Raw genomic sequence first — 24,961 nt, 5'->3', positions numbered from 1 at the left:
ACTGAGATCCATCATAAAGTATTAACCTATAACAAATTGATGACAGTGGTGTTATTGTTAATATCGTGGGTGAATTAATTATGGCTTAGTAGCATGTGACATACTTTGTAATATAGTCCTATTATCTTAAAACAGTTCACAGTGGTAAGAGAAATTAAGTAAAGTCCTTATCATATTAAGAATTATGCAAAAAAGGATCAACTATAATTTTGTAGAATAAAGCTGACTAGAGATTGAAGCCATCATAAGTAATAAATTTCTTTGTTCTGCAATGGACCAACTTAACTGAGTGGAGTTCATTGCAGAGAAAGAAAGTGTAGTAAAAATTTTATAAGTCAACATTTTTCTTGTGCGTATATTTGAGAATTGTTTTTAAATTTGCAGCACAAATTCTACTGTCAGAGCTACATCATGAAGTAGAAATAGCAGAACAGAAAATATTACTGGCTACTCAAGAATTGAAGCAACTAGAAGAAGCTATACAGCAAAAAAAGGTAAGTGGAAGCATAGCTAAAAAATAATTTTAATAGGTTTGCATTCTACCTGTAAAATTGCAGTAGTGGTTATGCATGCCTTTAATCCCAGAACTCAGGAGGAAGAGGCAGGAGGATCTCTGTGAATTCGAGGCTAGCCTGGTCTATGGAGAGAATTCCAGGACAGCCAGGGCTACACAGAAACCCTGTCTCAAAAAACTCAAAACAAACAAACAAACAAACAAATAAATACCTAAAATTGACACAAAAAGGGGCCGAGAGATGGGTCAGTAGATAAGAGCAATTATTGCTCTTCCAGAGGACCAGAGTTTGGTTTCTGGCACCCACATTAGGCAACTTAAAACTGCCTATAACTCCAGCTCCAGAGGATGCAACACCCTGGTCTCCATGGGCATCAACCCTCAGATGCACAAACCCACACCCACACACACACGATTAAAATAATAAAATAATATTTAAAATTTCACACAAAAAGATGCTCTCCTATACTGTGCTGTTTTCTGACTCATCTCTGCAACTAAACCTTTTCACCTAGGACTTAGGTTAAGAACCAAAGAACAACTTTGCTGTGGCATGAACATTGCCAAGCACAAGGTGTCTTGTGGGGTGGGAAACAGGACCAAAAACTACTTCCAGCAATTACCAGAGTGTTTCATGGAGAAGTAAGCAGTTCAAATCCATGGTGTAATTGCATAGGCTAAAACTTTAAAAAAATGTAATTGATATGGGGTCTCATGTAGCTCAGGATGACCAAGAAGTTGCTATGTAGCTGAGGATAACCTTGAACTACTTACTTTTCCTCCTGCATCCATCTTCCAAGTACTGAGGTCACAGATGTGGACCATCATCCTCAGTCTTACACTTTTGAAACACATTGCTACATTTGTATAAATCACTACATTAATAATTGTGGGAGTAGCCGATGAATATGAAGTTGTTACTTTGTTAATCCTCAGAACTCACTGGTAGACTATCTCCATATTTAAACCATAGTACAATAGTTAGTAAATTGTCGAGAGTCATATAGTCTTGGTTCTATAACCTCCTAATATGACATTGAGCAGAAGGTACCTGATTTTTTTGTGATGTTATTTTCATACGTGTAGACTTGCTGTAGTGGTGGTGCACACCATTAAGCCCAGCACATAGCAGTAAAAGGCCAGCCTGGTTTACATAGTTGCAGGCCACCTAAGGATACATAGCAAACCCTATCTTAAAATTAAATACAATAAGTAGATACAGTAAGTTGTGGGAGTATCTTTCTACCTTACATGTTTCGAGGATTAGAAGGTATGAAGTTAGAATAATACCTGATGCATAGTAAGTTTATCATTTGGTCAGCCATTCTTTTTTTTTAATATTTTATTTATTATGTAACAAGTGTTCTATCTGCATGTACACCTGCATGCCAGAAGAAGACACCAGATCTTATTATAGCTGGTTGTGAGCCACCATGTGGTTGCTAGGAATTGAACTCAGGACCTCTGGAAGAGCAGCCAGTGCTCTTAACATCTCCAGCCCCTGGTCAGCCATTCTCACTGCTGTGATTGTGACAACTTTGTATTTGTCACCACATTACTAGTTTTCATACACTTTCAGAATTAAGATTTTTCACTTATAATTAGGATAAAAGTATAAACTGAATATAGAGTATCTAGTTGTCTTAGCTAGTCTTCAGTTGCTGTGACAAAACACCATGACCAAGGCAATTTATAAAAGAAAGTGTTTAGTTTGTGGCTCACAGTTGCAGAGGGTTAGAGTCCATGATCTTTCATGGCAGAATGCGTGGCATAAGGCAGCAGGCATGGGCACTGGATCAGTAGCTGAGAGATCATATCTTGAGTTACAAAATATAAGGCAGAGAGAGCTACCTGATAGTGGTTTGGGCTTTTGAAACTTCAGATCTTGTAACACCTTCCCCAACAATGCAAAACTTCATAATTCTTCCTAAACAACTGGAGACCAAATATTCATATATATGAGCCTGTGGGAACCATTCTCATTCATACTAGACAATTCCCACATCTCTTATTTAGATTCTTCTGTAACATCGAATATTTTAAAAATTATAGATGCTATTTATACGTCATTGTTGCTCTCCTTTGTTAACTGCGTGCTGGGGGTTGGGGAGAATTAGATTTCAGAAGCAGAGAAAGACCTTCTTCTCAAGCAGTTGAGTGGTAGAATACAACATCTAAACAAATTACGCCAGGAAGCTCTGGATCTAGAAATGAAGAAGGAAAAGCAAAGAAAAGAAATTGCCGAAAAGCACGAGGAGATCAGCAACCTACAGGAAGCCACAGATTGCCTGGATTCCAAAGACCCAAAGCATGTAAGTAAAATCTTGACTTGTTCTATGAAGACAGAATATTACTCTGTATAGATAGTACATTCCTCATCGTTTTTAGTGGCAGAATCCTTTCTGGAAGTCTTAGCTTGGTACTCAGATTTTAAGTAATGTGTTTGTGTGTGTGTGCATATATGATTGGATAAAAATATATGGTGTGTATTCATATGAAACATTTTATGTCCAAAATGAAATAACCTAGTCTTGAAAGAGTTGGCTTTCAAAAAAGGCTGCATGGCATACTGTTTAGGGGCAGTGGTTGAATTTTGTTGTATTATAGAGCAAGAGAAACTTGCTTCAAAGTTCGTATAAGTTTCTCTCCCTAAAAGCACAAAGTGCTGACGAAGGGCCAGGGTCAGAGGCCTTTTGTATCTCTTTAATTTTTAATGCAAACATTCCACAAAAGCTGTGTGCTGTTTCTGTTCATTTGGTCCTTAAAAATAAAACATTTCTCTGGAGTTTGTCGTCCTATGTTGTAAAGTCAGATGGCTGAATGATAGAGTCAGACTCTTGCTGCTTTCTGTCAACCAATACCCTAGTAAATCTTACTAAGGGTTATGAATAGATTCTTACATTTGAGCCACTGTTATGAAATAGGTAAAACTATTTCCTCCATATTTTACCGTTGCAGTTTGAATTGTAAAGCTATAATTTAAGAACATTTTAAGATCTCTGGACTAACAGGAACCAGAATTTAATGTGATAAGGACAGGACACTAGAAATGCTTTAAGAATTTGACATATTTCTCTTTAAGCACATTGGTTTTGTATGTATGTATGTGTGTACGTACTTATAAATAGAGACCAAATAATTTTGACAAAGATAGTTATTGTCATAGGTATAAATGTTTTTCTAGAAGAAAGCCTAAGACTTAGTATTCTTTCTGACAGTGTTACTTCATGTGTGTGTTTGCGTGCACACGTAGGGTATGTTAACATTGTATGTGTGTGGAGGCCAGAGGCCAACGTCAGTTGTCATCCTCACTTGTTTTCTGTCATATTTAGGTGCTGATTAATTCACTCATTTTTGACACAGGATCTCTTACTGAATCTGAAGCTAATTAACTTAGCTAGATTGGCCAGCTTCAGAAATTGGCTTCCCCCTTCTCCCATTCCCTTGGGGTTTGGGTTATGTACAGTATCTGCTTTACATGCACACCGGGTATCCAAATTCAGCTTCTCACACTCTTGGCCATCTTCCCAGCCCTAAAAGTCCTTATTATGTAAAGAATTTTTTTGTTGGATGAAAACTCAGAGGTTTTTAAGTATCATGATGTATACCAGTCAGCAGTGTCGTACTTATTATAATTATGTATTAAGTCTTCCTATGTGAAAGGATTGCCCTGACAATAGAAAACTATATCCCTGGAAGGCAAGAACAAAGCAGCTTGATGGGCCTGAGTGCAAGTAAGGGGTGAATTGTGTGTTTGTTTCACAGAAGACCATGACATTTAGGCATAAAGGGAAGTTAATTTTGACGTGTTTCTCTGCAGTATCACGTAGAAGAAAGGGCCAAAGAGACATAGGAACGGTGTCTTATGTCTTTTTTCTGTTTTTCTTAGTTTCTTGACAAAGTTTCTTTGTGTGGCCTTGGCTGTCCAGGAACTCAAAAGAGATTCTCCTGCTTCTGCCTCCCAAGTGTCTGTGTGCTACACCACCCGGCCGTTTGTTGTGGAAAATGGGGGCGTTTCTAGATAGGGTTTCTCTGTGTAAGTCTCAAGGGTAAGAATCCATCTGCTCGGGTAGGTAAGGCACTCCCACCATGCCGGAGCACAGCTTCTCAGTTCTCCTCATCGCAAGTTTTCTGTTCGCAGAGGGTAGAAATGTGGCTTAGAGAAACTAACTTGCTTGCCCCTAAGGACTCTGAAGAGCTGGAGCCCTTGCTTAAGCTACTACAACCCTGGCCTCACAAAAGGATTTAAAAAATCCAAAGATAAAAATGAAAACTAAAATCTTAGCTCAGAAATAAGCCTACTCAGATTTTTAAAAAATACGTAAACATTTTGGTTTCAAAAGGAAAAGTGGCATTTAAAAATCTAATCCCGTTTTAGTTACCAAGTTTCCCCAGCGAGAGGAACAATTGTCGATGGGCAAACACAATGAAGATCTGTGCTGCTTTCCTAGAGGGAATTAGCCTAGTGATCTTTCAGCCTTTGGGCGTGATTGGCCCTCGGGAGCTTCCTGTGTTTTGATTTAAAGTTGGGGGTGGGGCCTTTCGCAGAGACTGCTGGCGACTGGACCAGCTCAGCTGTCACTCACACTTGACTAGACAGTGCTTTGAGGCGCTTGGAAGTTATTTAGGCAGAGGCGTTGGCAAAGATGTGGCTGTCAGAGAAGGAAGCTCACATGAATTTGAAGACAAACTTAGAAAGCTTTCCGCCCACTGTTTTTGTTCTCCACGGCTCAGTAACAGGACAGATTCGGAGTTAAGGTATGGTCAGTCCTCTTTGTGTTTGAAGAAAGGGCTTGGAAGGAGGAGGAGTCATATCTGTAGTTCCTGTTTTTACAGTAACTCTTGTGAGCTCCACCGCTGCGAAAAGCCACAGGGTCTGCTGTGGCTCCGTGTTTAAAGCCCAGCGTTGACATCCTGAACCATATGCTTGTCCTGCGTGTAGAGGTTGCACTTTTAATGGTGAACTTTAGGCTGCAGGTTTAGAGTACAGTGTTCATTCCTGAGCCGCCCTTGGTGTGCTATTAGGATAGAAACTCATATCTATAGTAACTAAGTGCAATGCAGAGTTCAGATAGGTGTTTGGGGAGTGGGGGAGAGGTGACTGAAACATCCTATCAAACTTACGAGCAGTGCAGTAAAAGCTGACGTTGCCACTCATTTGTCCTCCGTTTGAGGAGACCTCTCAAACTGTGCTTTCCAGCAGCTCTTAGGCTTGATGCTCAGGCTCAAACTGTCCTAATGACTTCTCCCTTCGTGCTCTATTCTTCTGCTCCTGTGAGGTTGGAGTCTTGGAAGTCTTGGGGTTAAGGGTGGAATGAGTGGCAAAATTTCTCTCGGGTTATCGTGTCTCCAAATGAACTGCTGCCTAAGGAGACAGTCAAGACATTTGATTGATCACAGGCTTCCATCTGTGAAATGAAAGGTTAGAGTAGATCATTGATTATTTCCCTAGCACATCTGAGGGAGATAATCCATTCCTTTCAGTTAGCAGTGGCTCAGCAATGCCACAGTTGTCAGGGAGCAGGGACCAAGAGGGTGTGTGGGACTGAGTTCTGCTGTCACCCAGAGTATGGGTAGTGTGAGGGGAATGCCTCCCAGGGCCCTGCAATTGAATACTCGCTGGGATAAATGGCCTTTGAGTTTTATATCTAACAAAATGTTTGAATAGGAGATGGAAAATAAACTTGAATCCCGAGTATTTATTTATCACAAGTCTCCATTTTCCCTAAGCCACCTGAAAGCGCAACAAGCCTAAAAGTACATTTAAGTGAATTTTTCAAAAATTTTTCACTTTTTTAAAAAGGCCTAAGTTATTTGTTATAAAACTCCCAACCAAAATTTTTGTAAATGTAAGTACCCATAAGTAAAATCTCTTATACATAGATATAGGGCTTATTTGTATTTGGGAATATACTTTTGATGTTCTCTGTAAATATAGTGTCTTTCAGTATAGCCAGTGTTCTGGAAGGTTTTTTTTTTTTTTTTTTTAATGAAAACTAAAAAAACCCCTCTCAACAACTAGTTGAGAAGATAGAAACAAGTTTAAGGTGACACACAGAACGGCAGACAGGGAATGTAGACATGTTTTATTTCTATTCATATAACACCGAAGTTTTCTCTATGGACTACTAGTTGTGCCCTTGGAAAAATGGCTTAACCTCCCCAATCAGCTCTGTTTTTTCATCTTAGCTCAGGTCATACTGGAGTCTTAACAAGAACCACTTATATGAAGATACTGCAGGGCCTAACTCAGAGCAGATGTAGTTGTCATTTTATTTTCTATATTTTTAAGGTTACTAAGGATTATTATTTTCAAGAGTCTTAAAAACTTGGGTTATATTGATTTTTTTTTTCCCCAAAATTCAGTCTCATATGAAAGCCCAGAAGAGAGGTAAAGAGCAGCAGCTTGACATTATGAACAAGCAGTACACACAACTCGAAAGCCGCCTGGATGAGATACTCTCTAGAATTGCTAAAGAGACGGAAGATATAAAGGACCTTGAGCAACAGCTTACTGATGGTGAGAATCTAAGTGTGGTTTACGGTGAATAGTTCCAGTGTTAACAGACGCTATCCACATGGACAGTCTAGGACTTGGCTGCGTACATTTCAACTCAGTACTAGTAGCTGATAGAGAAATTTTGCTGAATTTATCCACACTGTTTAATAAAACTTAAAGAATTTTGTATTATTATGGTTTGCTGTGTTGATAATCAGTGAATCAGGCTTCAGTGGGCAAGAAGTCAGTGTGATCAGGAAAAGCTTGGTCATTGATTGTCTTCTGTGGCATAAAATGCTTTCGGGAGCCCGTTGACATTAGAAAACTCATTGTGTAGTTTTACAAAGTGTGTAGAAAGAAGTCTAGGATCTATATTTCCAAATTAACATTCTCAGAATAGTGGAAGAAGAGAGAGTAAGCAGGATGTAGCAATGAGAGCCTGAGCTCAGTGTAAAGAAAGATTACATTCCCTGCCTGCCATGCTGTGTGTCACCTTAACCTTGTTTCTGTCTTCTCAACTAGTTGTTAAGAGAGGATTTTTTTTAGTTGTCATAAAGTATTCTACAAAATAGCATGTATCAGTATACACTTTTTAAATATTCAATAAAAAAATTATGTGAATGAGTGTTTTGCCTGCATGTAAGTCTGTGTACCCTGTGCATGCAGTGCCCATGGAATCCAGAAAAGAACTTTGGGTCCCCTGGGACTGAAGTTACAGAGAGTTGGGAGCTTTTATGACAAGCAGTCATAAGTTAAATCAGTAGCTCTTAACTAAGGGGCCATCTCTCCAGCCTCCATGATACCTTTCTTTTTAACCCTTCAGGGTATGTATTTATGCTGCCAGTCTGAGATTGGTTTTAGTCTTAAATATTGAGTGATACTATCTTTTTCTTTGTATTTAGGAAGAACTCATAATTTTATTATACTTTTTTTGTTATTGTAGCAGAAATTAGAGTTTTACAGTATTATTCAGGCATCCTGTAAATATTTTTCATAAATATGCTTGTCTTATTTATGCATACTTGTAAAATATTCCTGTGTTATAGGAAATACATCATCCTGAAAAATAAATTTTCTTAATAAGAAACTTAAGACTTTCACTCTGGGCTAATAACCAATCACTAAGGAGACAGAGTGCTTCTAACATACGTTGCCCTCGTGTTTTCATCTTGCATAGGCCAGATAGCAGCAAACGAAGCTCTGAAGAAGGATTTGGAAGGTGTCATCAGTGGGCTGCAAGAGTACCTGGGGACCATCAAAGGCCAGGCGACTCAGGCCCAGAATGAGTGCAGGAAGCTCCAGGATGAGAAGGAGACATTGCTGCAGAGACTGACACAAGTCAGGCAGGAGAGGGATGAGCTTGAAATTGTCGCCATGGATTCAGAAAGCATGAGGAAGGTATGATTTGTTTACTTGTGCCACTGTGAGTCACAAAAGCGTTAGTGGCTGTTTGGTGTATGTTTTTAAAGTTGAGGACAGTGACAACTACAACTACTCCTTATTCTGGACACTTGGAAGCATTATTTCCCCTTTACCCAAAAGATTAGTTTTGCTCTCTTCTTGTTCCTCAAAAGTCACCAAATAACAGAAGATTATGAAAGTGTATCTACTCAAAATGCTCTATGAAATGTTTATGTTGGGTTAATGCAGTAAAAATTATAGGAATAACAGAGTTCATCTCACTGTTATTACTTGCTACTTGGCATTATTTTACAGCCAGATTGGCATTATTTTACAGTAAGATTGTAAGTTACACGTTTCCTTTGTTGCCCATCCTCATCGCTTTGAGGTTTTCCCTGTTCTGTCAGATAAAATCTTACTATGTAGCTCAGACTGGTTTTGAACTTGTGACTCTACTGCCTGAGATCTGAGATTATAGGTGTGCATCACCACACCAGCAGGAAATGTAATAGTTTGTCAGCTTTCATGCTTGTCAATATGCTGAATATTTTAAAGGTATCTTTTAACTTCGTATTATGAAAATTTTCACATTTTCAGGAATATTGAAAGAGTGTCTAAATATCTTGGGCCTCCTCAGATTGATACATAGTTTAGTTTGGATCTTATAAATATATATCTTCCTGCATATAAAGTTTCAAACATCATCCTTTCATCACTATTCTCTTAGTTTCTGACATTACTACAATGAATGGCATTCTTACATCTAGAAAAACGAAGGATACTTCCCTAGTTAAACCAATAGTTTCCAGTAGTTAATACTTCCAATAGTTAAACCACCTTCAGATTATTACAGCTATCCACAAAATATATCTGATATGTATGTGTGGGTATGTGTCTGTGGGTGGGGGCATGCAAGTGTGTTGTGTAAGTGTGCATGCCCAAGGATGTGTGCATGTGAGCAAGTGAGTGCGTGTGTGTGCAAGCATGTGTGCATGCGTGTGTGGTCTAGCCTGTTATACTTCGGATTGTTCTTCTGTATTTCTGTCTAATGGTTTGTTTCTCTGTGTGGTTGTACTCTGTTCCTGTGCTCCATAAAAAATAGTATCTTTTTATGGTCTGGTTTAAAATATTATGTTAACTTCATTTTCTCCAAATACTAGAGAGATTACACACCTTTCATTTGTTCTTGCAGTTTAGATTTCCTCAGCCTAGTGAGTATCTACCAGTAGACTTTGACCTTTCTTTTTTGTATTGGGTCATCTTTCTTTTGTTAAAATGATTGGTAAGAATTCTGAGTATTTTGGGTATTCCTCCTTTGTTGAATACATATGACATCTTCCTTTCATAAAGCAGTGCCAAGTAGTTTTTGAAAAACTAAATGGGGGTTATCCAGAACATTTCTGCTTATGTGGAATAGTTTGAGCTAATTCTTTCATCCGCAAATAAATCGATGGAAATTGTGTGTTAACACATGAAGGTGTGTCAGGACAGGAGCTTAGCTCTGCAGTGTCCCCTTTCTTAGTGGCTAACACTTAGACTGTTGTTAGCCGTCAGAACAGTTTCTGCAGTCTGCAGAATGCCAGTCCTTTCTTGTCCTTTTGTTAAGGGAACACAGTATGATTTAATGAGAACAGTGTTGACGTTGCAGTCAGAGATCGGGATCTGTAACGCACCTCCTTCTTCTGGCTGCACAGTGCTGTGATCACTGAGACGGTTCTCCACTTGCTTACCTAGCCACTGTAAGACACCTTCCAGGGCTACCATGAGGATAAGATGAAACACTGAATGTGAAAACACGAAGTTCAGGGAAGATCAGGCCTTGTTTACACTTAAGTTATTCCCTTTTGTTGTAAATGTTTCCCATTCCTATCTTCCTCATATGCATTCAGACCAGAGTGTCACACAGATTTGGAAAGCAACATGTTGGTAACGGTGAATTTTCAGGTGACATTTAGTAGAAGAGTCTGTATTTCAGCTTGGATGTGGCAGCATGAGACTCTACTGTGCTGTTCATAAAGTCCTCGTGTGCCTGGCAGTAGCCCAGCAGTAGCAGTTGGCCAGCATTTGCTGCTTTGGTTGGTTATAATGGCTTGCAGATGCTTACACAGCTCTCAGGATGCTGCAATTGAACATGCTGAACCTTTGCAGGAGCTTGCAGAGCTAGAAAGCGCCCTCCAGGAACAGCATAAGGTGAATGCATCCCTGCAGCAAGCCCAGGGAGATCTCAGCGCCTATGAAGCTGAGCTGGAGACTCAGCTAAAACTGAAAGATGCTGAAACCAGCCAGCTCAAGCAAGAGTTGGAAAAACTCACAAGGCTTACTCAGGTAGGTAAGACTAAGCAACCTGTGCCATCTGCCGCCTCTTTGAGATAGCATCTCACTGTGTAGTCTAGCCCAGGCTGGCCTAGGATTCATGGAAATCATCCTGCTTCAGCTTTGTTGTGCTGGGGTTACAGGCATGAGCCACCACACCTGGCATGGTCTTGATATTAAGTATTTTTAATATAGTGGGTATGAATTGGTGGAACTTAAGAACATATTTTGGGAGGCTGATGTTCTCAATTCAAACAGTGGCCCTGTGTGTAAAATGTGGGCAGAGCATTTCAGGGCTTCAAGCCCCACAGCCTGTTCCTCTGTGAGATAGCAGATGGTGAGATAAAGGAAATACTGGGCATTAAAGCCCTGGTAGTTAGTATTTTTTCAATATTTTCCTCAAATATTTTTCTTAAATAGCTTTCAGAGCTTCTATGTAAGTTGATGTTAGATTTCAGTTTGCTGTTTCCTTTTATGATTGGTTGAAAGATCCACTGGTTTGTTATACTTGAAAACTAGGGAAAATAATAGCCATCCAATTGGTATTGGCCTTTGAGGATCTGTCCTGAGGAGTTGTTAGTCCACAAGTGAAACAGGTGAGAGGGATAGAAAGGAACAGATTGTGAAAGGCAGGTAGTCCTGGATAACCAACCTGGAGAAGTGATGCCTCAGCTGTGGTTTGGGGGCTGAGCAGACGTGAAAGGAATGGAGAAGGAAGGGTGTGACCTTGAGGAAGGGTCAGGGAGAGGCACAGTGCTGCAAGTATCTTCAGACATAAGGGCAAAAGAGGAGTGGGGAAAGAGGGTAAAAGTTAAAGACAAAAAGTAGAGGGAGGCCATCTGGAGCATATTCTTTATCAGAGTGAAAATACAGTTTGGGGGAGCTGGAGAGATGGCTTAGCAGTTAAGAACACTTGACTTCTCTTCCAAGGACCCAGGTTGGATTCCCAGCACCCATGTGGCAGCTCACAACCATCTGTAACTCCAGTTCCAGGGGACTAGATGTCCTCTTCCAGCTTCCGCAGGCACCAGGCATGCACATGGCGTACAGACATCAGTGCCAGCAAACAGACTAGTAAAATAATAAAACATGAAGGCACTGCTGCAGAGTGTCTGTGTGATTAGGAAAGGAACCAAGAATAGGACTTGTAGTGTAGTGATTAATATTATGTTATTTACTTACCAGAGGTCAGTATCTTGCCAGGTGTCAGGATTATATTTTTCAAGAGCATTAAGTTTTACAAAACCCTTGGCAGGATCAGAGTAACCAAAAACAGCAGGTTGGGAAAAAATGACATATGAGTAAATATGTTTGCTTTTTTAAATAACAGTAAATAAAATTTCTAAGTGCCATCTCTTTAGAATAAAATCTTTTTTTTTTTTTCAAGTCTGCCCTAACTAGTGCTATCTTTTGTACTTGACTTTTATTTTTGGAATGTTTATGTTCACTTGGTAATGAAAACAGTCTTCCACCCTTAATCACCAGGATAAGGATTCAGACCACATAGAAAGTATAGAGCATGAAGGATCTGGTCTCTTGGGTTGGTGTACTTTAGTTATACGAAACCATCTGTGCAGTGTGTTAGATGCAGATTCCATAGCTATTTTGACCTGTCAATTCTGAGATGGGGTCTGGTCATCTGCTACTTTGTTTTATTTTGTTTTTTTTTTCCTTCTTCCCTCTCTCCCTCCTTTTTTCCTTTCCTTCCTTCCTCTTTTCTTTTCCTCCTTTCTTTCCTGTGTTCTTCCTTCCCTCCTCCCTGTCTTTCTCTCTGTTTCTCTGTCTGTCTCTCTTTCTCTTTCTTTATTTTTCTTTGAGACCTGGTCTCATTTTGTAGCCCAGGCCATCCTCTCATTCCTCCTGCCTCAGCCTCCCAAGTACTGGGATTATAGATATGTACCACCAGGCCAAGCTTCATCTACATTTTCAAAAAAGATGTGTATGAACATTGCCTGCATGTATGTCTGTGTGCCACATGCATTCTTGGTCACCTGCAAAGGCCAGAAGGTGTCTAATCTCCTAGACCTGGGGTTACAGACAGTGATGAGCCATCATGTAGGTGCTGGAAATGAAGCCCAGGACCTCTGGAAGAGTAACCAGTGTTCTTAACCACTGAGCCCCTCATTTTTAATAGGCACATGAAATTATTTTGATGCAGGTGTTTGAGGACCACAGTGTACTTAGTTTTAAGGGTGGTTGCTAGAGACTGTCTTAAGGGTTCTGATGGGAGAGCCAGGCTGAGCTAATTTTTATATGCATTCCTTATTAAGTATTAATAGTCTGAAAGGAATGTGGAAAGATGATGTTGGGTTTTTAAGTTTCAGAGTATAAATTTAGAACTATTGCAATGCACTATTCATGTTTAAATGTAACTATGCTGTTTTGGACCATAAACTACGACTGTTTTGCATTTTGATATCTTTGCTTCCTCTGACAATAGCGAGAACAATCAGTGCTGGAGAAGGAACTGGAGAAGGAAAGACGGTCTCTCAGGGATGCTCTGGGCAAAGCCCAGTTCTCAGAAGAGAAGCAACAAGAGAACAATGAGCTCCGTACACAGCTTAAGCAACTGCAGGTAAAAATCTGACTTGTGGCTGGCAGTGGTGGCATGCCTTTAAAAACCCTGGTACTTGGAAGGCAGAAGCAGGTGGATCTCAGCGTTCGAGACCAGCCTGAACAGCTAGGGCTACACAGAGAAACCCTGTCTCGCAAAACAACACAAACAAAATCTCTGCTTGTGGAACACACAAAGATGGTGATGACTTTACTCAGGCATTTAGCAGCCTGCTCTGACATGTACTAAGCAGCTTGAATTATTGGGTAAAAATGAACTCTGGGTTCAGTCGCACCATAGCCTTTGTTTCTTTGGAACACTGCCTCCTGAGTGCTGGGATTAAAGGCGTGTCCCACCATCCCTGGCCTTTTCTCTCTCTATCTTTCTTTCTTTTTCTTAATTATAAACAGTTCTCAGAATCTCAGTAAAGATGCTATTAAAAATGTAATCAGTTTTTCATCTTTGTGTGGGATCATGCAGATCCCTGTGTGTTTAGAGTGTTTACTGGATTATATAATTTTATTTTTAATATGAAAATTTAAAATAATCACAAAACAGAATATTCTCTTTGATCCATTGCCTGGTTTATTCAATTATTTTAGACTACCTTTTTTTTTTTTTTTTTTTTTTTTTTTGAAATATTTTAAAGAACAATTCAAACTGGGAATAGAGTCTCCTGCCTTTAATCCAGAACTCTGGAGACAAAGGCAGGTAGATCTTTGTAAGTTTGAGGCCAGCCTGGTCTACATAGTGAGTTTCAAGACAATAGGGCTAAATAGAGAGACTCTCTTCTCAAAAAAGAAAAGGAAAGCCCAATATATTTTCACCTAGAAATACTTAATATACAACTCATACAAAAAATAACTAAAATCAAGTCTTCAGGAGCCTTTCTCTAAGGTATAAACTGAAGTTAATTTTCTAAGATTGGCCCTTACCATGGTCTGCCTTAGTTAGAACTAGATCCTACTTGGCCTTCTGGTCTCATGAAATTGAAAGACTCTGGGTAGAGCCTCTTTAGACGGAGAGACCCCGCTTCCCAAGAATCAGCGAGACCAGCCTTCGGATGTAAGCCGCAAGAGGTTTATTTTGATACACGGGTACCCGGGGCGACAAAGCCTTTCGGAAGACCTGCACGCCTCTCGGTTGGGGTAACGGGTTTTTATAGGGCTCGGGAGCAAGAAGCACGTTTACAGAAGCGAGAAGCATAGTTACAGGGATCTGACTGGGGGATTTGAACAAAGCCATAGTTAGGTTACGTATTTGGAGCAGGGAAGGCGGGAAAGCAGATGTGAGCTAAGTCACGTAGCCGGTTCAGAGAAGGCGGGAAAGACTCCCGGTTCTTATCTTGGGTGTCCCAATTGTTTCAGGCGCCCAACCGCAGATACCCTGTGGTTGGACACCTGTCCTGCCCTGCCTCTGACCCTGCATTGCTTGTAAAATAGTGTTGCCAGCATTATGTTAGGGCTTTTTATTTTTTCAAAATAGAGTACAGCTTATACCCACTCTTTTCTTTCTCAAAAGTCAGTTTGCTAAGAGATAGCTATTATGTGACAAACTTGTCCTGGAAAGACAAACACACGTCTACTCACCCCACCTAGGGATAAGTAGACAGACCAAAGTACGGTACCACCAAAGTCCAACTTGGTGAACCAGTGACTTTTATTGAGTTACTTACAGGAATATGGATGAGGGGTTACTTAACAGGAGCAGACATGACCTAGAGACAGCTCCATCATCAAAGCACACTCCAGCATGGGTAACAGCTTACAAAAGCTGGGAACCTAGAGCCCACGGCACAACCTGCAGGCAGCTCTTTCCATGTCAGTTAGTTGGTCTAAACCTCTTCCAGGCAGCTGGTCTACTGAAAAAAGTCATCTTTGCAGCTTAGCTCTGCTCTGTCTGACAGGGAGGGGCCTAGTGAATCTGGTCAGTTTCAGGGACTTCCTGAAGCTATTTTGAGTTCTTTGCCTTCCTGTTTAAGGAGCTTTTCTGAAGGTTGGTGTGTTCCAATCTAGGAGGAAATGATTAATGCACAACTTGCTAAGAATCAGTCATTTAATCAGTCTTTTAGGGATGTAGTCTTTCAGGCTCGCTCATTTTTTTTCTTCCCTAATTCTCTGTGTGTCATATTTGGTACAGCCTGAACCCCAGTCCTGAGTTGATATATTCTTTCAGGTCCAAATTTTGTACAGACTTTACATGCTTCAAATTATGAAGCTTCAAATTCTCCTCCTTCAGATTATGAAGGTAGTAAGAACCTGGCTTATCAGTGGGTTGACTGGCCTTGAGTCAGATCACCTATGGCCAGGGTTGGCCAGTACAGATGTCCTTTGATTTATGATGGGGTTATATCCTGACAAACCCACTGTAAGTTGCAAATAGCATGGCTCAAATGTATTTATATACCTAACCGGAAGATCACACTGTAGCCTAACTATGCTTAATGTGCTTTTAATATGTATATTTTGAATGGACTCTGGCCAGCTCAAGTGTGGCAAACATGGCTCTGAGGGCAGGCCTTGCCCTTCTCTCCCATTCCCTCTGCCCTGCTAAAAACCGTTAGATTATATTCCTAATGTTAGCCACCAAGGTCTATTCCCTTATTTGGCTACTTCCTTCTCCTGAGACTGACTACCAAGGTCCAGCTATCAAAGTATTGAAGTCCGTGAATCAAAAGCCCCCTTTGGTTCACCTAGTAACATGCCCAATCAAAATATACCACTGCATCGCAGACCATTCTAACACAGCCCTCCCCTTATTCTCTTCTTAAAAATTATACCTGCAAGGTCATTCGCTGCTGTTTTTCTGTGGGAGTCAGAAAGCAGCCACTTTAACTTTTATTGCCCACTTTAAAAAGGATTTCTCTGTGAAAACAGGTATTTGTTTAAGGCTTGTGCCTAATCCAGAGACCACACTGTGCAGAGAGGTCTCCTTCACATTTAGTATAGCAACACAAAGCTTATTTTACTATAAAATATTGACTCTGATGTGATTTATCAGAAACATTATGGTATCCAAAAACACAAGACAGAATGTAAAGAACATGGCATCTGGGTGCACTGTAGAGTTGTTGCCCCGATGGCCTGGCTCATCCAGGAGCTGGGGCTCCTTGCCTCTACACACTGGAGGGGAGAGCTGCAAAATACAGTTTCTTCTAAGAGTTGAACCACTGTAAAGTAGGGAGGACAGTCTGTTGTCCGAGAAGGCTGTCTTAGGGTTATGAGAGGGATAGTCTACAGAGCAGACCCCTAGATGCCATAGGCACTTAAAAATGTGTCCTCCATTGTAATTAACAGTGCTGCACTGGATCTGAAGTAGAGCAATGCCGAGGGTATTATGGGCATTCAAGGGAATAGCATTCATCATTTGGGATATAGAAACCTTTTTTTATACTGTGGAGACATTTTAGCAGTTCTTTTAGTTTGAAGGAGTCATCATGTGAATTTCATTCTGTGTCAAGTTATGTTCAAGTATTTGTAAATTGTGAATATTTGCTGGCAGATAACACATCCCCTCCATTTCAACCCCTACACACAGGATGACAATAACCTATTAAAGCAGCAGCTGAAAGATTTTCAAAATCAGCTCAACCATGTGGTTGATGGTCTGATTCATCCAGAAGAAGTAGCAGCTCGTGTGGATGAGCTAAGGAGAAAGTTGAAACTAGGAGCTGAGGAAATGAGGTAAGGAGAAGCAGGACCCAAGTTAGAGGGAGCCTTCTCACTTCAGGGGCCAACCATAAGCTGTCCTCCTCCAGTCTTTGCAATACTGATTGATGCTTCTGGAAGACTATGATGCAAGATTGCCTAATTCTAATAACACTAAGGCATTTAAGAGTCTCTCTCAAAAGTTCATTGTATGTGATCAGAAAGAAGAGCCACATTATGCATTTTTGGCAGAGAATAATAAGTACAAAAACAGGATAATGTCGAGTTTATGGACATTTATTCTTAGCCTGTGTCTTTAGAGTGGCAGCAGTGATTTGATACAATGATTTGAACTTAGGAGGAATTGAGAAAAAACGCAACAGTTAATACTAGTGTAACATGTTTGCATCAAGTTAAATGTCAAATGTAAACCTTCCTGTTTTTTCTCCTTAGAATCCATAGTCCTTCAGATGTCTTAGGGAAAAGTCTTGCTGATCTACAGAAACAATTGAGTGAAATCCTTGCACGATCCCAGTGGGAAAAAGAGGAAGCACAAGTTAGAGAGAGGAAACTCCAGGAGGAAATGGCTCTCCAGCAAGAGAGACTGGCAAACGGACAAGAGGAGTTCAGGCAGGCCTGTGAAAGAGCACTTGAGGCCAGAGTAAGAGCAGGCAGGGGCAGCCAAAGGGCAGCATGGAGCAGATGTTTTCAGCATGTAGATTTAGCATACCCATTGTTATTTTTACTCATAATAAGTTTAAATAGTGTGACCAAAATCTAATTCTGAATATGGTTATTAATGTCAAAGTCAGGCCTGTTTGTAACAGTGGTTTCCTTTGTTTCAAATGCAAGTGAGAGATAGTTCATAATGGTAGATAAGTAATACCATGCTTGCTAAATTATAGTGTTGTGCCAGAATCTGTTTTGAACCTGCTGACGTTCGCATTAAAGCAGGCATTCAAATCCCAGAGAACACGATGAAAACACCTTTGGTCACTATTTAGCACGGAACCTTGTTATGTTCCCTCGTAAGGAAACGATAGCTTTATAACATTCTTATTTTGCTTGAAATATATGTATATATGTCTGTATATATCTATATATATATTTGTATATATGTATGTATATGTGTGCATGCCTGTAATCCCAGCGCACAGGAGATGCAGGTGGGAATGTCACAAGTTTAAGGCTAGTTTGGACTGTATACCAAGAACCTGTCACAAAAAAAGAAAAAAGTTCTTATTTCCTCATAGATTAAGTGTGATAAAAGACAACATAATGCAAGAATCCAGCAATTAGAAAATGAAATTCACTATTTGCAAGAGAACCTAAAAAGTATGGAAGAAATCCAAGGCCTTACAGATCTCCAGCTTCAGGAAGCAGATGAAGAAAAGCAAAGAATTCTGGCCCAACTCCAGGAGTTAGAGAAAAAGGTGGGAAGCCTAGAAAACTAAGGGACCTGCTTTCCAGGTCCTGTCCCAAGAGACAGGGTCATGCTTGGTCCACACTCAGTGCTGTCCTTGTTGCTGGCACAGTGCTGAGCGGGGCTTCACACCTGGGTGCTTGTACTCAGTCATGGACCTGAGACTGTTGTGACAAGGGTCCTTGGAAATGGGAGAACCAGCCTTAGGGTCATTAAGTGATAACATAACAAATGATGAGCTTACCACCTTATAAACAGTTTGCCCAGCAGGGTATATCCATGGGAATTTCATTTAAACTCCTCATCTCCTTTTCTAATACCCTGGCCTCTCTGATGGCATTTTCTCCATCTTCATCCACCCCAGTGTCATCTCCTGAATCACATTTAGAAATTTCACTTAGCACTTCTGAACCACAGACTGCAGCATCTTACTTAATCACAGCCTCTGTCTGCCTAGCCTCCTCATGCGAATGCTTTTCCAGCCTCCTCAAGTTTCTGGTTCATCAGCCTCTGGCTTTTCAGTCTTTGCTTTCCTTCTTGTCCAGCCTAAAGTCCACAGACAATTTCTGAGCCTTTTTTTCACCCATAAGTAGCTTCAAGTTCCTTGTCTTTTTCTCCTGTTTCACTTCCCTGACAAAACTTAGACCAGTGTTTTCTTGGGGTCTGCATGTCCTGGGGGAGGTGGAGGACCACTGTCCAGCACAGTGGCATCACCACAGTCTCACTGTCACATTGCACAGGGCATCAGTCTTCACCAGTACACATGCCCTATCTCACTGTACGATGGATGCCTCCTTCCTCTCGGGTGCTGTGTCTCTTCTTTCCACCTCAGCAAGTGATTTACCCCAAAGGAACCCTTTAGTCTCCAAGTCTTGTTGACTTCCACCACCCTTGTCTAGCCACCATCCTCCTTGACAGCAGCTGTGGCTACCTAGCCAACTTCCCAATTCTACACATGACCCTGCTCCACAGAGCAACCAGACTGCCCTTTGTAAAATGGGAAAATGGCTGGACTCGGTCCCTCCTCCTCTTCCAACCTGCACTGTTAAAGGCCAAACTTCTTAAGCCTAAGACTGCATGATTTGTCCATTTCAGTACCCTCAAAAATATTAAGGTCTTCACCATCATATATCCGGGGCCTGATACAGTTATTTTGAATGTTTGCCCATCTTTGTGCTAAGAAATAAGGTTGGGGATTGGGAGGTTGTTTGTTTAAATGTTATTTATTAATTTTTATGTGTAGGGGTGTTTTGTCTGTATGTATGTCTGTGCACCACATGTGTTCCTGGTGAGGCCAGAGGAAGCTTTTGGATTGCCAGGAACTTGAGTTACAGACATTTGTGAGCTACCATGTGGGTTCTGAGAATCCTACTCCGTCCTCTGGAATGGTATCCAGTGCTCTTAACCTCGAGCCATCTTTCCAGCCCAGGATTTTTAAATAAGAAAAACATTATTTAAAAAGTTTTATGTGTATTATGAGCAGTGATGACAATAATGAGGACCAGTCTAGCAACCCACACAGCGAACTGGTGTCCTGCATACACCTGCAGGAACTATGAGGGAGCTGAAACAAGATGGCTAGGACTTGCTGTCTCCACTGTAGGTAAGAAAACACAAACCCCAAGAAAGAGTCTGTCTCACAGTACTCACATGATAAGGAAGGACATAAGATGCCCTTTTATGGCCTCTATGTCTACTCATGTACACACACATGCACACATACACATGGTTTTTATCTCTGTTGAAGTTAATATTCAGTGACTATTTATGAAGCACCTAGTGTGCATCAGGTGCCATTCTAGACATGGGCCTGTAGCAGGGTACTGACCCCGGCGCTCTTGGAGCTTATATCTTAATGCATTGCCTCTGAATGATTCTATTATTTCAGAAGAAGCGTGAAGATGCTAAATCTCAGGAGCAGTTTCTTGGTTTAGATAAAGAACTGAAGAATCTGAAGAAAGCTGTGGCTGCTTCTGATAAACTCGCTGCAGCCGAGCTCACCATTGCCAAAGACCAGCTCAAGTCCTTGCATAGAACTGTTCTGAGAATTAACCAAGAGCGAGCAGAGGTTAGTCCATCCGGCTGGTCCATCGGGACGTCTTCATCAGCACTGTCTCAAAGGTGCAGCAGCAGCATCTTTGACACAAACTTACAAACTGCCATGACACTGTCTGCTTTTCTTAATACCTGAGTGTTATATTCCATCACAACCCCCAGGAATTTATCAAATGACTATTATAGAATAGCAGTCTCTTTAGAAAAGTCACTGCCAATGCATGTTTGGTTTCAAGTTTTGAAGGCTTACCATTAAGTCCCTCTGAGTCTCAAGTTTTGTTTTCCTTTTCTTGTCTTTCCTCTCTCTCTCTCTCTCTCTTTCTCTGTTTTTCTTTTTTTTTTTTTTCCTTCTTGTTTGTTTTTTTTTTTTGAGAAAGGACCTCTATATAGCCCTGGCTTTCCTGGAACTGGGTATGTAGACCAGGCTAGCCTGCAGTTCACAGGGATCCACTAGCCTCTGCCTCTCAAGTACTGGAATTAAAGGTGTGTGCCACCATGCTCATCTTGAGCCTTAAAATGTTTATTTTGTGTATATGAAAATTTATTACCTTACAGGCTGTTTGTTAGTGCTCTGGATGGAGTAATGGTTAAGGTACTCATAGGGCACAAATTTTAATGACCTTGAGATAGTAGATTATAGGAGGAAAAACAACAAGTGAGACCCCAGAGAGAGAGAGAGTCATGGGAGACTAGGATAATGAAGTCTTTATTCCTCATGCAACACTGCTTGCCCTGGTGTGAGTCAGGCTTCACACCGCATGAGCTCAAGTAAGCCAGGCTGGTAATGGGATGGGAGCAGGAGATCACTCTGAGAGGAAAAACAATTGGAGATGAGCATTTGTGACAGCAGCGTCCTTCTCATGTTCTGTCTACAGGAGATGCAGGAGGCAGAGAAGTTCAGCAGAAAGGCCACACAAGCAGCCAGAGACCTGAGCCGAGCTGAGGCCGAGATCGCGCTCCTGCAGCACCTTCTCAGGGAGAGAGAGGAGCAGGTCTGTGATGGTACCAGGAACTGCCCTTTTGCTAGTTCCTTCTAGGTTGCTAAGCCACTTGTCCAGAATTAATAGCAAGAATTCATAAGACCACGTGGTTGGCATTCCTGCCCAGATCAAGAATTGAGAAATAGGCAGGTATAAGAGAAAATCCATGAAAACTCCTTAGGACTTTGGGTTGCAAAGCTAGAAAAGGTGAAAAAGGTGAAAAATCACATATAGACTGAGATTTGCAGACTGAGATAAGCATTGCAGGTGATTGGTCAAAGCACACTGAAGTTCACTCAGTGAGCAGCGCTTTAGCCTCACCTGTGCAGTGCCATGAAAGTGAAAGGGGTGAGGTGCTTTCGTCACTGGTAAAAAGTAAACAAAAATGACAGGAGTCTTAGTTACAAGGGTAAATGCATCTGAGCGTGCTCTTTGGCGACTTAGTGTGTATTTTTTTTTAATAGTTCCAGATTGAGATGGAGAATGCAGATGTAGGCTCTAAAGGAGCAAACTCACAGCTGCTAGAGATCAAGGCGCTGAACGAGGCCATGGCGAAGCAAAGGGCCGAGATCACAAGGCTTCGGGATGTGCTAAGCCTCACAGGCATCGGTAAAGCAACTTTGGGCTGTGGTTTGGGATGGTTCTGTAATTATAAAACTGAACTACCTTCTGGCATTTAGCAGAAGGAAGTCAGTTCCATGCCTGACCTAGTAAGTCAGAGAATACCTGATAAGTTAAACACTTTAAAAAGCATTTTAAAGTGTAGTAATTGGGAATTTAATTATAGAAAGACAAGGTACAGATTGTAATTTTAGGGGAAAAAAAAAAGTTTGCTTTCTGTAAATGACTTCATAGTCAGTGGACAGAAGGGTGTTCTTTTAGTGTTAGGCAAAAACTAATTACCCAAGGGCAGGTTGAAAGGTGTGGGGACATGGTAGAGTCTCTTGGCTCTAATAGACTCTCTTCTGTGTTGGGAGAGGAAGGAAGTCTGTGAATGCACGACAGCTTCATACAGTGGCTTTCCTTTACAGATAAAAAGGGAGGCATTGAAAATGTTTTAGAGGAAATTGCTGAGCTCCGGCATGAAGTGTCTGCTCAGAATGAGTACATCAGCAGCATGGCAGATCCTCTCAAAAGACAAGGCTGTTGGTACTTTATACCACCACCACCACCATCAAAAGTAGGAATTCTGTGTTGCTAGAAATATATACTGAATTTTCTTCAAAGTGACATTTTCTCCTTCCCCAAATTTGTTAATCAGGTGCTGAAAATACTTCTTTGCTGAAACATACATTTGAGTTCTTCAGTGTTTGTGTTATTTAAGATTTAATCTTGAATCCCACAGAAAATAGTACTTGCCTTTTCATGGCCAGTGCCATGAAGTAGATTAAAGGATAGGATGACTTAAGCCCAAAGAGCCAAATGAAAATGATTATTAACTGTGCAGAGGTGTGGGCAGAATAATGGGTACCTAGAGTTCATTTCCTTTTTAAAACAGTCCTTGAGTGTTTACCAGTCTAGGCCAGGTGCGAGGCTATATTAGTGTACTGTGATGGAGGACATATCCCGCACTCACAACTCATGGGCCATGCTAGAATAATTACAGAGCAGTGACATACTTGTGACAACAGGTTGGCCAGTGTGTCCTAGGTGCAAGAGAGGTTGTTTTCAAAGATTCTTCTCATGAGCAAGTTCAGGAAAGAAAGCTAAATACGTGAGGCTGTGAGTGAGCAGTGAGCAAGCGTCCAGTGAGGGGTTTCAAGAGGGAGGAAACAGCTTGTGTAAACGGAGGTTGATGTAGCCATTGCAAGGAACCTTGTAGGGTTAGACAGTTCGCTCGAGTTTGCTCGGAGTGCTGAAACATGAGCTAAAACGTAGATTGGGGCTGTGTTAGTTACTTTCTGCTGCTGTGACAAAGCTATGATAAAACATGACCAAAACAGCTTAGAGAAGAAAGCCTTTGCTGGGCTTGTGGTTCCAGGGGTAACCGTCTGTTGTGGCGGGGAAGCACTGCAGCAGGAACAGAAAGTTAAAAGTGCGCGTCTTGAACCACAAACACAAAGTAGAGAGTGCACTGGGGATGGCAAGAGGCTTTGAAACCTCAAAGCCTGCCCCAGTGATGGACTTCATCCAACAAGGCCACGCCTCCCCAAATAGCACCACCAGCCAGGAACCAGGTGTTCAAACACAGGAGCCTGTGGAGACATTCTCACTTAATCCCATAGGGCCATCCTTCTGCAAAAGGGGCCATTATCTCATTGGAAAATGAGATTGTGGTTAATCAGTTCAGAAGAGTATTCTAGCTGAGCATGGAACCTAGAGTTATAGCAAGGTGAGCTTTCTGTGTGCTGTGTGAATCACTCAAATGAATGATAAGAGAGCAGAACTAGATGAATGGAGCTGGAAAGAAGAGATAGTGTTAAGGGATAAGCTTGCTGCGTGAGCTTGGAAGTGAGGAATGGATCTAAGCAGGATTTATCCAAAGCAGAGGAACTGAATGACGCCTGAGAGTCGGTTCTGAGCAACCGCAAGAAGCAGCTCTGACAGGAGGGTCCCAGGGCTCTGAATGTAGTCTCAACCAGAATCTGTGAGCAGAGTCCTCCTAGAAATCTCAAGGAAACCAACACCGTGAGTGCAACCAAGGCTGGAGGTCAAAAATAGGAAGAGGAAAACAGTCTCCAACTATGCTGAGTATGCATTTGGAGACTAGACTCACATACTGGGATAAAGGGGGAGTAGAAGCACCACATTCCCAGGACAGTAGGTCACTCACCTCCAGATTCCTTAAAGGTGTTTGGTTTCCATTATCTTAAGTACTGGGCCCGTGGGGACAAGGCAGAAGAAGAGAAACCACTAGCAGTGGTAGGTGCAGGTAAAAGGAAGATGGGACACTCAAAGGTCTGATCACTTACAGAGGATTTGTTTTTATTTCTCTCTCATGAAAAACTGTGGCATAAAATAAACTCATTCAAACAGCCAGCTAGCATGTCTTTATCACTGCAGTGCTATGAGGACCCCTATTTCCAGAGAACGGCCAAAACAACAGGGTGGGAAATGGACTTCCATAACTTCTTGAAGAGAACCCTTCCCTCTGACATGACTCCATTGCCCAGCATTCCTGGCACACTACTCTGTTAAAGAGATGTTAATAAGCTAAGCCATATGTATGGACTATGTCTATAAATAGATTATAACTGTGTAATCATTTCTTCTATCTGAAAAATGAATCACAGTAAGAAAATAACATCTTTTCTTCCTTTTCATGTATCTCACCTTAGTTGTACACTTTGGCTTATCTAAAGGTCAGCCTTTCCATTGATAATGGGCAGTGTGCTCTTCTGTCACTTACTTCAGGTTTCCAGCCATAGTTCTCAGGCCACCAAGGACTCCGGTTTGGGTCTAAAGTATACAGCGTCTACTCCTCTTAGAAAACAATGGCCTGAACAGCAAGAAGAAGTGGACAGCGGTGAACCTCTGCCTACTTCAGGATACTGGGTCTATTCACCCATCAGAAATAGGCTTAATAAATCATTTGCAAATAGAGGTAGGTCACACCACATAAGGAAAGTTGCATT

At 41.2% G+C, this 24,961-nt stretch overlaps 1 protein-coding gene across 10 annotated transcripts in view; it reads left to right on the top strand.

Annotated features, from left to right (window-relative positions):
* The window catches only part of Cntrl (centriolin), a 77,467-nt gene that overhangs the window by 25,887 nt on the left and 26,619 nt on the right, over positions 1-24,961 (top strand). For 6 of the 10 annotated variants that reach the window (XM_055600217.1, XM_055600219.1, XM_055600211.1 and 3 more), the window contains exons 10-23: positions 385-494; positions 2,632-2,826; positions 6,881-7,034; positions 8,191-8,411; positions 10,563-10,739; positions 13,168-13,302; positions 16,819-16,964; positions 17,382-17,589; positions 18,182-18,361; positions 20,240-20,419; positions 21,282-21,398; positions 21,851-21,995; positions 22,418-22,566; positions 24,741-24,930. In XM_055600217.1, the coding sequence (XP_055456192.1) occupies positions 385-494; positions 2,632-2,826; positions 6,881-7,034; positions 8,191-8,411; positions 10,563-10,739; positions 13,168-13,302; positions 16,819-16,964; positions 17,382-17,589; positions 18,182-18,361; positions 20,240-20,419; positions 21,282-21,398; positions 21,851-21,995; positions 22,418-22,566; positions 24,741-24,930 (2,307 nt within the window). Of the gene's footprint in view, positions 1-384; positions 495-2,631; positions 2,827-5,156; positions 5,273-6,880; positions 7,035-8,190; positions 8,412-10,562; positions 10,740-13,167; positions 13,303-16,818; positions 16,965-17,381; positions 17,590-18,181; positions 18,362-20,239; positions 20,420-21,281; positions 21,399-21,850; positions 21,996-22,417; positions 22,567-24,740; positions 24,931-24,961 lie in introns of those variants that run through there. The other 4 variants (XM_055600215.1, XM_055600216.1, XM_055600214.1 and 1 more) reach the window with 4 other exon arrangements.

The sequence above is a fragment of the Psammomys obesus genome, unplaced genomic scaffold, assembly GCF_907164565.1.
Source record: "Psammomys obesus unplaced genomic scaffold, mPsaObe1.curated_primary_1811, whole genome shotgun sequence".
Classification (NCBI taxonomy): Eukaryota; Metazoa; Chordata; class Mammalia; order Rodentia; family Muridae; genus Psammomys; species Psammomys obesus.
This window is presented reverse-complemented; position numbering and strand designations above follow the sequence as displayed.